General features: G+C 53.8%; 1 protein-coding gene across 1 annotated transcript in view; it reads right to left on the reverse strand.

Annotated features, from left to right (window-relative positions):
• The window catches only part of LOC115248307 (V-set and transmembrane domain-containing protein 2A-like), a 47,204-nt gene extending 40,983 nt beyond the window's left edge, over positions 1-6,221 (reverse strand). The window contains exons 1-2 of the mRNA XM_029831948.1: positions 5,627-6,221; positions 4,664-4,830 (exon numbers count right to left, since the gene is read on the reverse strand). Of these exons, the coding sequence (XP_029687808.1) occupies positions 4,664-4,830; positions 5,627-5,705 (246 nt within the window). The 5' untranslated portion in view covers positions 5,706-6,221. The remainder of the gene's footprint in view (positions 1-4,663; positions 4,831-5,626) is intronic.
• Positions 6,222-13,720: the final 7,499 nt, after the last annotated feature.

Genomic DNA, 13,720 nt, shown 5'->3' on the forward strand with positions numbered 1-13,720 from the left:
TCATGGATATTTATGTGACAGGAGCAGGTTATGGTCTTGGGCCGGTTCTTCGCCTAGATTTGTGCTTCCAGGCGGTCCATGCCAGGGCAGCCGGGAATTCTTTCTGTCTGAAAACAGCCGTTAAAAGGAAACCGTGCCTGTGACCTTCAAATTTCAGAAGCTGTTAAATTCATGCTCTGTGACATCCCTGTCAGACCATCCAGGCCTTCGGAAGAGGAAAGCAGACTGGGCGTGTGAATCGGATTTATCAGCGCGGAGCCGCATCACATCCTCTGTCAACATGTGTAAAAGTGAGTGACAGACAGCCGCCATGAGACAGGAAGTGCCCTCCAACCACTCTGACCAGCGCTTCAATAATGGATGGCAGCGGCGCAGCGTCCCCTTTCTAATCTGTTGAGCGCAGGCACAAGAGCGGAGCAGCCTGATTTCTTCCTGCTCCGGACTGTATTAGTCAGATCATTAGCACACGTGCGCTGCTGTGTTTCTGCGCCCGTGTGTGTTTGACAGGCATCAGTCAGCAGCAGGAGTAGCAGCAGCATTTGTAGCAGCAGCAGCAGTAGCAGCAGCATTATTAGCAGTAGTAGCAGCAGCATTATTATTATTAGCAGCAGCAGAGCAGCACCAGAGCAGCAGCATTATTATTATTATTATTAGCAGCAGCAGCAGAGCAGCACCAGAACAGCAGCATTATTAGCAGCAGCAGCAGCATTATTAGTAGCAGCAGCAGCATTATTAGTAGCAGCAGCAGCATTATTAGCAGCAGCATTATTAGTAGCAGTAGCAGCAGCAGCAGCATTATTAGCAGCAGCCGCAGCATTATTAGCCGTAGCAGCAGCAGCATTATTAGCAGCAGCCGCAGCATTATTAGCCGTAGCAGCAGCAGCATTATTAGCAGTAGCAGCAGCAGCAGCAGCAGCAGCATTATTAGCAGCAGCCGCAGCAGAGCAGCAGCAGAGCAGCAGCAGCAGAGCAGCACCAGAACAGCTGATGCCACCGTCTCCTCTCTGGCTCTTGGAAGGCGGCTCCTCCCCAGATGAAGCCGAGCTCCTCACAGCCCAGTTAGTCACAACCTGACGGGGAAACTCAGCTGCAGCCAGTTTCTGCTGGCCTGACCTCAAATATGAGACAGTTGTGAATAATGGATCCTTCACGTGCACAGTCAGCACAGGCAGGCGCACGTACGAGATGCACCATCCATCAGAGCAGCTTCTCCACCTGTCAGAACCCTTAAAATGTTCCTGTCGCCGTTCAGAAAGTTGCTTCACTCAACTTTCTGACAGGAGGAGGAGGGCAGGAGGCTGTTACCCCCCCCCCCACCCCCCCCCCCCCCCCCCCCACACACACACACACACACTCCTCACATCTATGTGGCTCCTGCTACAGCAGCTGATGAGGGGCGGCTCTATATGGTGTTATCTTAGCATCTCCTGGGAGGAGCTGGCCTCACCTCACCTGAACTGCTCCTCCTCCCAGGAGGTGCAGCTCCATCTCACATGCTCCTCCTCCCAGGAGGTGCAGCTCCATCTCACATGCTCCTCCTCCCAGGAGGTGCAGCTCCTCCCAGGAGATGCAGCTCCATCTCACATGCTCCTCCTCCCAGGAGCTGCTCCTCCTCCCAGAGCAGGTGGAGGCATCAATGCGCCGCCTCAGCGAGCAGCAGTGGAACAGATCCAAAGATCCACTCGGCAGACAGAACCGGGCCCTCACATCCCAACCTAATCCCACTCCAAATAGAATTACCAGCGGACAGATTTACTCAATGAATTGATCTTTTGGGAAACAATGACGGCCAGATTAGCAGAAGGAAAAAAACAGATCAAACTCCGGGAAGATCCAAATCCGGCCGCTCCAACTGAGAGGGATTTAGGGTCAGAATGGGAAGAGCGACTCCCACACGCACACTCGCTCTTTTCTCTGGTTTAAAGCCCCCGTGCAGCCTGACAGGACAGCGCGTCTCCAACGGGACATCTTGACATCCCCACGAAGACATGAAACATTAAAATAGTGATAATCATCCATCATCAGACATCATTTATTCAGGAACCCAAATGCAACCAAGCTAGCATGAATATCAACGTCCTAAACAGGCTCCAAACCGCCACTGCAGCAGTTTGAGACCTGGACTCTTGTCTTACGGGTTCTGGAACAGAACAGGCTTGCTCCTGCTCCCATGTCCTGCCCTGTCCTGGGGGGGTGTTCCCAGTCCGACCATGAGTGCAGGAGCCAGCCCAGTAGCTTCATCCTATAGCCTCCCCTGACAGGACTGGCAGGCTAATATCAGGAGCCGTTAGCCTGCCGGTCTGGGTGTAGCCGCCAGACTTTAGCGCTAGCAGCGGCTCTGCTTCCCCTCTGTGTCACGGGGGTGTTTACTTCCCTGCGTTGAGAGTGATTATGGACGGCCGCTGTGTCATTGGGAATCTTACAGCGGAATGTTTCGGACTGCCGGCTGAGCTTCAGCACACCAGTGCTTCCTTCCCCACAAAGCTGCTGACGGGATCAAGTCATCTCTCACCAATTCTACTGTTTAAATATTCCAAGCGGCTATTTTTGGCCGGAGCAGAATTTTGTGTGGCTAACTGATATTTCCGTTTTGCTCTTACAAGCATCTATTCTTATTTAATGTTTTAATGTTTAACTGCTGGAAAAAAGCCATCACATTCTATAGAAAATCTCTCCCAGCTTCCTGTGCATCATCAGGACCAGTTAGCTGGACATGTGCTAATTAGCACAGCAGACAGGGAAGAGTAGCGGCACATTTAAATGCGAGCCTGTGCAGCGAGGCTAGCATGAGCGCTACCGTATGGCCTAATTAATGACGAGCACTTGTAATCAACGTCACGCGGTCATCTCCAGCCAGACGTGAGCGGGGGATGAGAAACGCCGTCGGAAAGGAAGAACTCCTCCAGCTCTGCCTCAAAATGCCGCCGCACGGCGATGAGGGACGCCGCTGATTCAGAAGATGTTTCACGCTTGTTGTTGTGGGAGCTAATTAAATCATCATTTGTTGTTTCCTGTAATTCGGCCTCTCAAGACGTGTTTTACGCAGCGCAGGTAATTAGCGGGACCGTTTCAGCCAAAACAACGCGGAGGCATTAAAAGTTTACTTTTCCAAAGGCAGTCGCCACGTTCCCATCAGGCTCCGCCCAACCACTTCCTGCCTCGGTCCCACTGGAGCAGGAAGTGCACGTCGGTCCGACGTCTCCATCAGCTAAACGTGTGATCGTGATCCACAACCTGCACGCTGGCGAACGACCCCGGAGGGGAAGCATTTAGCAACGCCGCCGTTAGCATGTGCTAATGTTAGAGACGCTGCTCTGCTGCTACTACCAACCAGCTGGAAAGACTCACATCGCCCCCTAGTGTTGAGGAGGAGGAGCAGGAGGTGGGGAGGAGGGGGAGGAGGAGGCGGGAGAGGAGAAGCAGGAGGAGGAGGTGGGGGAGGAGGAGCAGGAGGAGGAGGTGGGGAGGAGGGGGAGGAGGAGGCGGGGGAGGAGAAGCAGGAGGAGGAGGTGGGGGGAGGAGGAGCAGGAGGAGGAGGTGGGGGAGGAGGGGGAGGAGGAGGAGGCCATTTCCACCAAACCAGACCAAACGTTGACGCTGGTCTTTCTGTTCAGGCTTCTCGAGTCCACGAAAACACGATGAAAACGTGAAGCGCTGGTCAAAGATGGCGAGCGCAGACAGGCGGGAAGTTCTGCTGAGGAACGTCGTTCCCAGCTCATCATTCCCATTTGTTTTTAAAGATCCCGAAGATGAACGAGCGGCTTCACCGGGAGGAGGTGGACTGGTCACACTGGGCCGGATCAAACGGGCCGGATCCCTAAGTGGTCCCACCCACTTCAAATCTGAGCGTATGAAAATGAAGCTGTGGTGAAACTGAGAGTGCACACACACACATACACACACACGCACACACACACACACATACGCACGCACACACACACACACACACACACAGATAAGACCACACGAAGCCTTCATCCAAAGGCCACTTCGGCCCACCAGCCCAGTCACCAGGGATTAAACCCACATCACAGACACCAGAGACCAGGCCCGGCTAGAGCAGAAGCACACACACACACACACACGCACACACACACACATGCACACACACACACACACTCAGGACGAGGGCCTCCATTTCCTTCAGAAAGAGGAAACAGTGGCAGCAGCCTAAACGAAGGTGGAGGCGCCGTTTCATGAGGAACCCGGAGGAGAACCTCAGCTTTGGCCGTATGGACTCAGACGCTTTTGGCCACAGGCGAATCACCGGGGCCGTCTACTTCATTTATTCTGTGACTCATATCCACAGCAGCTCCTTTTCTGCCCGCAGCCTCTGAGTTACGTCCTCTGGCTCCGTGGCGCCGGCCCTGTTCCGGCCCGTTTCCTGGGGTCACCAGAGGTGGACGGGCGCGACCTTCACGCTGCCGCCCTCAGTAGCAGCATCGCACTAGAACACGTTGCTGAGCGCGTGTGTGCACCAGTGTAGCACGCTCCTCCGTTCACTCCGGACGGGCGTGGGGGTCTGTGATGGAACCTCGACACTACGGACGCTCCAGGAGCCTCCTCCACCAGCGTTCGGACCCTTGTCAGGGTGTGTGTGTGTGTGTGTGTGTGTGTGTGTGTGTGTGGGCAGGGGGAGTTCAGATGAAAGGCCCCTCGTTACCTCTTCAGCGTCCACCTCCTCCTCGGTGTCCGCCGGTTCCGGAGCCTTCAGGAACCACCACTGGATCTCCAAATAGACGGAGGGGGTTCCGCTCTGGAAGGCGCACGCCATTTCTATGTTCTGTCCCTCCTTGACTGTCATGTTGGAGGGCAGATCCGTGAAACGACCTGCAGACGGGAGGAGGTGGGGGACACGGTCAATCATGTCTTTGTAAGGATCGTGCTACACCAAGGTCCCCCGCGCCCCCCAAACCCACCACATGTCCAAGTCCCTGATAATGACGCTCTTCTTGGGGACTTTACATAACCCACAGGCGCGCCACGTCTCAGCCATGCAGATATCTAATTCCAGGCAGCTTCCTCCTCATTATTCCAGCTCATCCGGTCGCGTGCGTCTGTGCGGAATTTAACCCCCAACAAACTTGTTTCCTCCCGTATGAGGAAAAACTGAACAGACCAGCGATTTTAAAGGAAAGAAACAACTTGTTTGATGATGAGACCCCTCCGCCGTGTCAGGAGCGTTTACTGCGTAAAGGGAGCGGGTTGGGGTGGGGGGGCACCGCGCGGTAGAGGCGGCAGGGGCGGCGGGGACGCGGCGGGGACGCGGCGGATGCGGCGGATGCACCACGGTTACTTGGATGGTGCTGAAATTTGCGCCGCGACGGGCAGAAGTTCCGCGTCCCCCCGAGAAATCTAGGCTTCCTGTGCCCCCCCACCACCACCACCACATTTCAAACAATCACCAGTTGCATTTCCCTCCCGCCATCATCAGTTGATAAAATAATCTCTTTTTTTCCCCCAATATCACCATTTCCCAGCCTGCGCTTTATCCCCCCCCCCCCCCCCCCCCCCCCCCCAACCCCCTCCCCGTTCACCTGTTTCCCGTCCAAAATGCCTTTTTCGGAGGGAGGAAGATCAGCGCACTTTTAATACTTCACAGCTGCCAGTGAAAAGACGATCTTACCTTCAAAGGAGAATCCGAATTGCACGCAAAATCCGACTAAGAACGCAAATCCAAGAGAATCATGAGAGGTCCACATCATTCCAGTTAGAGTGAAGGCTCGCTTTTCTTCTTTACATCAGCCGAGGTGGACACAACAGGCAAAATGTCCCCACGAATGTGACAGGAGCGGAGAAAGCAGGCAGCAACACTAAACCCTGGCTCTCAGTGCGCGCTGAGGCGGAGACGGCCGGAGATGGATCATGCTGCAGAAAGAAAAAGAAAGAAAATGGACGAAACGGCTCCCAGATCTCGACGTCGCCTGAACTTCTTGTGCTCTCTCCCTCTCTTTATCTGTGGCTGTCTGTCCTCCGTCTGTAGATCTGCAGCGGGCTGCGGTGTTCGCCTGCGCTGACTGTCGGAGACACGTCAGTCCAGCGGATCAGCGCGCGTTCCGCTCGCTGCGCATCCACCAAAAATCTAGTCCCTTTAACCCGGACCTCTGGCTGACCTCGCTGCGCATTTACGCGCTGATGTCGGCTCAGACTTTTGGGCTCGGATCTAATATTGTCCGCGTGCATGTGATGGGACTGTTGTTGTGTTCAGAAGATCCCAAAGACATTAAAGAGCTTCAGCGGCTCCACACACACACACACACACACACACACACACACAGATAGAAATAATAGTTTTGGGGGCGTCTGCAGGTGTCTTCTCTAAATATTTGTGATTTGTAAAAACTGAAATTTTCTCCAAGATGTTTACGACCTCAGACCAGAGCTTTGCGTCACATCTTTACAGCTTCTCAACCCCCCCCCCCCCCCACACACACACACACACACACACACACAGCCTTTAGCTTTAGCTCCCAAGCATGTGGAGACCAGCTCAGGGGATCCAGGAGCCCTGACAGAGGAGCGCTGCATCCACTGGCTTCAGCTCTAGAAGCAATCAGGCAGAACAAATGCTAGCAACGATGTGGTTTCGCTCCCACGATGGGGACGCCAAACGGGTCTTATCTCACTGTAAACATCTCCATATGCTGAGGGAAACAAGCCCAGGAAAAACACGGTGACAGATTTGTCTGTGTCACCGGGGCGGCACAGATGGAACACACCTGACTGATCGGCTGCCTTTCCAAAACACCACCTGCAGGCTGCGGAGCGTGAAGGTTTCCTCCTGTCTGCCGCAGCACCGCCGTACGCGGGGAGGGGGGCATCCCCGGCCCCGGCCCCAGCCCCACCCCCTCTGGAGGCAGCCATGCATAAACAACATGTTTTCTCCAAACAGGTGCTCCACGTGAGACACCGTCCATGAATCAGCACCTGCTGATGGGAAAGGAAGGCGTGTTCATCAGAAGAGGCTCCCAGAGGCACCGAGCCCGGAATCCTGGTCCGTTTCCTCCCCACAGTCACAATCGCACAGTTCCTCCTTTAACGTGCACTCCTCTGAAGGAGTGAAGCCACTGTGTCACCATGAGTGTCCACACAGGTGTCATTAATGTCCCTACAGTTCACACGTTGACGTTCTCTGGTCTGATGGTCCACAGCGGTGGAACCTCCTGCTTCTTCACTTGCCTCACTTTAGCTTCTTGGTCTGTTGTCAGAGATCAGTAGAAAGTTCTGAGGTGGTTGAGGAGGTCCCAGAAGGACCAGAGCACAACTGTCTGAGTCCAGAAGGGTGGACTGATGGGAGAAGGGTGTCACCACCAGGGACCACCAGAGGTGCTGCAGTTTGAGCTTCTTTGGCTGCTTCACCTCTGACGTTGTGGCCTGTCCCCGGGTCAGAACTACAGTTGGGCTTTAGGGTCCATCGGAACTGAGGCGGCGACTGGGGAGGAGGTTGGAGCGGTCTTCTGGATACAAGCATGGAGCATCTTAAGCATCCCATAACGGTCTCCTGGCTTCAGTGGTGTCGAGGGTTGGCGGTTAAGCCCAGAGGTCTTTCCTAGTTTTGGGTGTCCTCACAAACCAGGTCCGCACACGTCCACACGGAGGCCCGTCCAAATGAATCATGTGACGGGACCAGTAATTTGCCACCATGAGACACAGACGCTCAGCAGGGTCCAAAAGCCCCCATTTAGAACCAGCAACGTTTACATGCGTGATCTAACTACAGTCGGAGCACAACGTTCCGATCAGATATTCCCAGTTCGGTTTCCATGGAGCAAATGATGACTGAAACTGTCCAATGGAAGGTGTGAGGGAGCATCGCAACACGTGTGTGTTGAGGTTTTGATGCTAAGTTTGTTGAAGACAGTAGAAGAAGAAGAGAGGGTTTCTCATCTGTTCTCTTGTTTGCTGCTTAAACAGCAGAGCTGAAATCTGATCGTGTCATTTCTTCATGTCAAAATTCTCATTATACAACTGCTATTGGAACAGTAGCGTTCAGGAAGTGGGATGGACGTGAAGGTATCGGTACCGGTATCGGTATCGGTATCGTACCGGTATCGGACAGTCTCAATGATATCCAGCCCTGGCTGGACCAGAACCCAGGTTCCCGACGGATACGGCGGTCCTTCGTGAAGTTCTGCCCTTTGATGGGATTAACTGCTGCTCCTGATCCGATTTGGCTTTATTCCTATGTCATTTGTGTTCATGTTTTCCCTCAGCTGCAGCATCACAGGGTGACCTTTTCCAATCAATCCAGCACCAGAAAGGAGAAAATGTCGGAATGAATGACGGCCCGCTCCACATCTGTATTTATTACCCGGATCTGGAACCCCTCCGGACTCCTCCGTAATCCACAGCCGTCATCTCATTCGGCTTTGATGTTGTCTTCTGTTTCTAGTGTGTTCAGTCCAACTTCTACGTGTGTTTGTTGACATATTTACGAGGTTTTTGGATTGGTTGTGTTGTCGTGGGCTGGTCCCGACCTCCGGGTCTGAACCCCGATCACCCTCGTGTCTCGTCAGCTCGCTCCCCCGCCCGACCATTTGAACCCGCCTCTCTTCCCTCCTGATCCTGATCCAGCCTCTCTCTTGTGTATTTGTCCCCAACGTCGTCTTTGGGATTATGTTGTTTGGACGTTTGACCTGAATCTTCCGGACTTGTTTGTGCATCTGGATTGACTCACGCAACAAACTTGAAGAATAAATATTGGAGCGTCCCGACTTTGGGCTCTTTCCAAATATATCGATGTCCCTGCTGTTGGTGCTGCTCTTCTGATCAACTACGGGAATGCTGCTTCGTTGCTTATAAAGTTAATTTCAAATAAAAACGGTGTCTTTGATTAAGGGCGCCAGAGTGATCGATCCTCGATCCCAATCCTCATTTCCTGTTTGCTCAGAATTCCACCCTCACGGTGCCTGAGGGGGCATCAAGGGAGCCGATCGATGTTTTATTGAAGAACCAATATTGTGATTAGCAACATGATTCACCTGATGAGAGTATTGGCTGAAAGAAGAAGGTGACAGCAGTCATCCATCAGCCAGCCGCTCCAGAAGATCATGTGAGGAACGGCAGGTTAATGCCTTCAGATATCCATTATTGATATTCACAGATGGACCGATAATCACTGATGATTTCCTTTGGCCCAGATAGGGAATTAGAGCAGATTCCAGCTTTGTTTGTCAGGAATCGATGCATTCCTGAAGAAGAGCAAACAAACATTAGGGCCCAGCTGATTGGGTTCCAGATAGGCCGTGATTGAGTTGCAGCCGGGCCTTCCCTCCCCTTCCCTTTCTTTTCCTTTCGTTCCCTCTTTTCCCCTCCCTTTCCTCCTTTCTATTCCCCTCCCTCCCTTCCCCTCCCTTCCCTCCCTTCCCTTCCCCTTCCCTCCCTTCCCTTTATTTTCCTTTCTTTTCCTTTCGTTCCCTCCCTTCCCCTTCCCTTCTCTTCCCTTCTCTTTCTTTTCCTTCCATTCACTTCCCTTCCCATCCCTCCCTTCTCTTCCCTTCTTTCCTTCCCTCCCTTCCTTCCCTTCCTTCCTTTCCTTTCCTTCCCTTTCCTTCCCTCCTTTCCCTTCCCTTCCCTTCCTTCCCACCCTTCCCTTCCCTTCCCTCCTTCCTTCCCTTCCCTTCTCTCCTTCCCTTCCCCTCCCTTCCTTCCTTCCCTTCCCCTCCCCTTCCCTCTCCTTTCCCTTCCCTCCCTCCTTTCCTTTCCTTTCCTTTCCTTTCCTTTCCTTTCCTTTCCTTTCCTTCCCTTCCCTCCCTTCCTTCCCTTCCTTCCCTTCCCTTCCCTCCTCCCCACCTTCCCTTCCTTTCCCTTCCCTTCCCTCCTTCCCCTTTCCCTTCCCCTTCCTTCCCTCCCCACCCTTCCCTTCCCTCCCTTCCCTTCCCTCCCCTTCCCTTCCCTTCTCTTCCCTTCCCTTCCTTCCCCCCCCTTCCCTTCCCTTCCCTTCCTTCCCTCCCTTCCCTTCCCTCCCTTCCCTTCCCTTCCCTTCCTTCCCTTCCCTTCCCTTCCCTTCCCTTCCCTCCCTCCTTCCCACCCTCCCCTTCCCTTCCCTTCCTTTCCCTTCCCTTCCCTCCTTCCCCTTTCCCTTCCCCTTCCTTCCCTCCCCACCCTTCCCTTCCCTCCCTTCCCTTCCCTTCCCTTCCCTTCCCTTCCCTTCCCTCCCCTTCCCTTCCCTTCTCTTCTCTTCTCTTCTCTTCTCTTCTCTTCTCTTCTCTTCCCTTCCCTTCCTTCCCTTCCTTCCCTTCCCTTCCCTTCCCTTCCCTTCCCTTCCCTTCCCTTCCTTCCCTCCTTCCCTTCCCTCCCCTTCCCTCCTTCCCTTCCCTTTCCCTTCCCTTCCCTTCCCTTCCCTCCCCTCCCCTCCCCTCCCCTTCCCTTCCCTCCCCTCCTTCCCTTCCCTTCCTCCTCCCTTCCCTTCGCCTTCCTTCCCTCCTCCTTCCCTCCCTCCTTCCTTCCCTTCCCTTCCTTTCCCTTCCCCTTCCCTTCTCCCTTCCCTTCCCTTCCCCTCCCTTCCTTCCTTCCCTTCCCCCTTCCCTCTCCTTTCCTTTCCCTTCACTCCCCTTCCCTTCCTTCCCTCCTTCCTTCCCTTCCCTTCCTCCCCTTCCCCCTTTCCCTTCCCCTTCCTTCCCTCCCCACCCTTCCCTTCCCTCCCCTTCTCTTCCCTTCCTTCCCTTCCCCTTCTCCCTTCCTTCCCTCCTTCCCTTCCCTTCCCTCCTTCCCTTCCCTTCGCCCCTTCCCTTCCCTTCCCTCCTTCCCTCCCTTCGCCCCTTCCCTTCCCTCCCTCCTTTCCTTCCTTCCCTTCCCTTCCCTTCCCTTCCCTTCCCTACCCTTCTCTCCCTTCCCTTCCCTCTTCCCTTCCCTCCCCCTTCCTCACCCTTCCCTTCCCCTTCCCTTCCCTTCCCTTCCCTTCCTCCTTCCCTTCCCTTCCCTTCCCTTCCCTTCCCCTCCCTTCCCACCCTTTCCCTCCTTCCCTTCCCTTCCCTCCCCTCCCTTCCCACCCTTCCCTCCTTTCCCTTCCCTTCCCTTCCTTCCCACCCTTCCCCTCCTTCCCTTCCCTTCCCTTCCCTTCCCTTCCCTTCCCTTCCCTTCCCTTCCCTTCCACCCTTCCCTTCCCTTCCTTCCCTTCCCTTCCCTTCCCTTCCCTTCCCTTCCCTTCCCTCCTTTCCCTTCCCTTCCCCTCCCTCCCTTCCCTCCCCAGCAGGACCCCAGCTGCTCTTTTGTTCCAGCCAGAGAAACAACAGTATCAGCTGATTTTAATGCTTCGCTATGACGCCTGTTTTGTGTTTAGCTGACAAGGATGAGCGAGAGTAGCACGATAAAATTGGGTAAAGGAATATTCTGCTCCCAAAACAGTGAAACGACACCATGAGGTCATCTGAGGAAAATGGAGGCATCAAAACAAAAGCATGACTGGAGCCGTGGGGAGAAAATCAGAGCAAACACATCAAAGCTTCTTAGCAAAATTTCTTCACATGTGTAATCTGGTGTTTTAATCGTCACACATGAAACTCAGGCTCATTTATTCATTTCAATTAAATCAACAGTCGATATCAAACAAGTATGACCAAATTCAGCCCACTCCCATTTGTGTGTTCTTATTTAATGTTAATGTGTTCTTATCATGTATTGTTATATAATGTTAATGTGTGTTCTTCTTAGTTAATGTTATTTAATGTTGATGTGTTCTTATTATATATTGTTTCACAGAGACAACATCCCACCAGACTAACTTCAGCATCATTAGCTCCTGGTTTTAAAGGGGCAATAAGCCCTTTTTTTTACCTTCACTGCCATGTGCCACATCTCCCCCTACCTCTGCTGACCTGTCACCTGCCTGTTGCCACCTGCCTCGATGTCACCTGCCTGTTGCCACCTGCCTGTTGTCACCTGCCTGTTGTCACCTGCCTGTTGTCACCTGCCTGTTGTCACCTGCCTGTTGCCACCTGCCTGTTGTCACCTGCCTGTTGTCACCTGCCTGTTGCCACCTGCCTCGATGTCACCTGCCTGTTGCCACCTGCCTGTTGTCACCTGCCTGTTGCCACCTGCCTGTTGTCACCTGCCTGTTGTCACCTGCCTGTTGTCACCACCCCTCGATGTCACCTGCCTGTTGTCACCTGCCTGTTGCCCACCACCCCTCGATGTCACCTGCCTGTTGTCACCTGCCTGTTGCCACCACCCTCGATGTCACCTGCCTGTTGCCACCTGCTTGTTGTCAACCTGCCTGTTGTCACCTGCCTGTTGCCACCTGCTTGTTGTCACCTGCCTGTTGCCACCTGCCTGTTGTCACCTGCCTGTTGCCACCACCCTCGATGTCACCTGCCTGTTGCCAACCTGCTTGTTTGTCACCTGCCTGTTGCCACCTGCCTGTTTGTCACCACCCTCGATGTCACCTGCCTGTTGTCACCTGCCTGTTGCCACCACCCTCGATGTCACCTGCCTGTTGTCACCTGCCTGTTGCCACCACCCTCGATGTCACCTGCCTGTTGCCACCTGCTTGTTGTCACCTGCCTGTTGCCACCTGCCTGTTGTCACCACCCTCGATGTCACCTGCCTGTTGTCACCTGCCTGTTGCCACCACCCTCGATGTCACCTGCCTGTTGTCACCTGCCTGTTGCCACCACCCTCGATGTCACCTGCCTGTTGCCACCTGCTTGTTGTCACCTGCCTGTTGCCACCTGCCTGTTGTCACCACCCCTCGATGTCACCCTGCCTGTTGTCACCTGCCTGTTGCCACCCACCCTCGATGTCACCTGCCTGTTGTCACCTGCCTGTTGCCACCACCCTCGATGTCACCTGCCTGTTGCCACCTGCTTGTTGTCACCTGCCTGTTGTCACCTGCCTGTTGCCACCACCCTCGATGTCACCTGCCTGTTGTCATCTGCCTGTTGCCACCTGCCTGTTGCCACCTGCCTGTTGTCACCTGCCTGTTGCCACCTGCCTGTTGTCACCTGCCTGTTGTCACCTGCCTGTTGCCACCTGCCTGTTGTCACCTGCCTCACCTGTGGCTTGTTTTCCTATTTTTACAATCAGCTCAGCCTTGCTCGCCTGCACGGTGCCCACCTGTTGCAGTTCTACCTTATTGTCTCCTTCTTTTTTTAATTAAACCTTTTAATGGTCCGTGTCACTGGTTCCTGCCTCACCTGGTGGAACAGGAGCAGCTTGATAACAAACGCAGGCTCTCTCGTCATGGTTTAGCCCAGATGAAATCCCACCTTTAGATCATCACACAGCATTTTTGAAATCCTGTCTGAAAATGGTGAACTCCTCTTATTGTCCCTTTCAGTCTCTGGTTTGGGGGTCTTCTGCTGCTGTTTGCTGTTAATCCGCAGCAGACGGGAGCGTCCAGGTCAGCCGCCGCCGCCCCCATTGGTCTTTTAGAGCTGTGAAAAGAGACGCAGAAGCTCTGAGTGAATTCATGTCACCTGTGCAGCAGCTCCGTGGTGAGCCTATCTGCCCTGCAGCTCCTGTAGCCATCAGGCGGTGGGAGCACGCTTTATCTGGGTTGTTGCCAGCATCCATTTTGTCAGCCTGAGCACACTTCATGATGTTCGCCGAGTGCAACAGAGTGTATCCAAAACTAATTAAACCCTTTTTCCAACGTGGTGATGCAAGCAATAATTAATTGCTTCGGCATCCAGTAATGTTGGTTTGTGTGACTGTTGCTACTGAACTGACCCATTTTTGTTATCTTGCTTTCCAAGGTTTCATAGAATATTAGGTTGTGAAG

The sequence above is a fragment of the Takifugu rubripes genome, unplaced genomic scaffold (genome assembly GCF_901000725.2).
Source record: "Takifugu rubripes unplaced genomic scaffold, fTakRub1.2, whole genome shotgun sequence".
Lineage (NCBI taxonomy): Eukaryota > Metazoa > Chordata > Actinopteri > Tetraodontiformes > Tetraodontidae > Takifugu > Takifugu rubripes.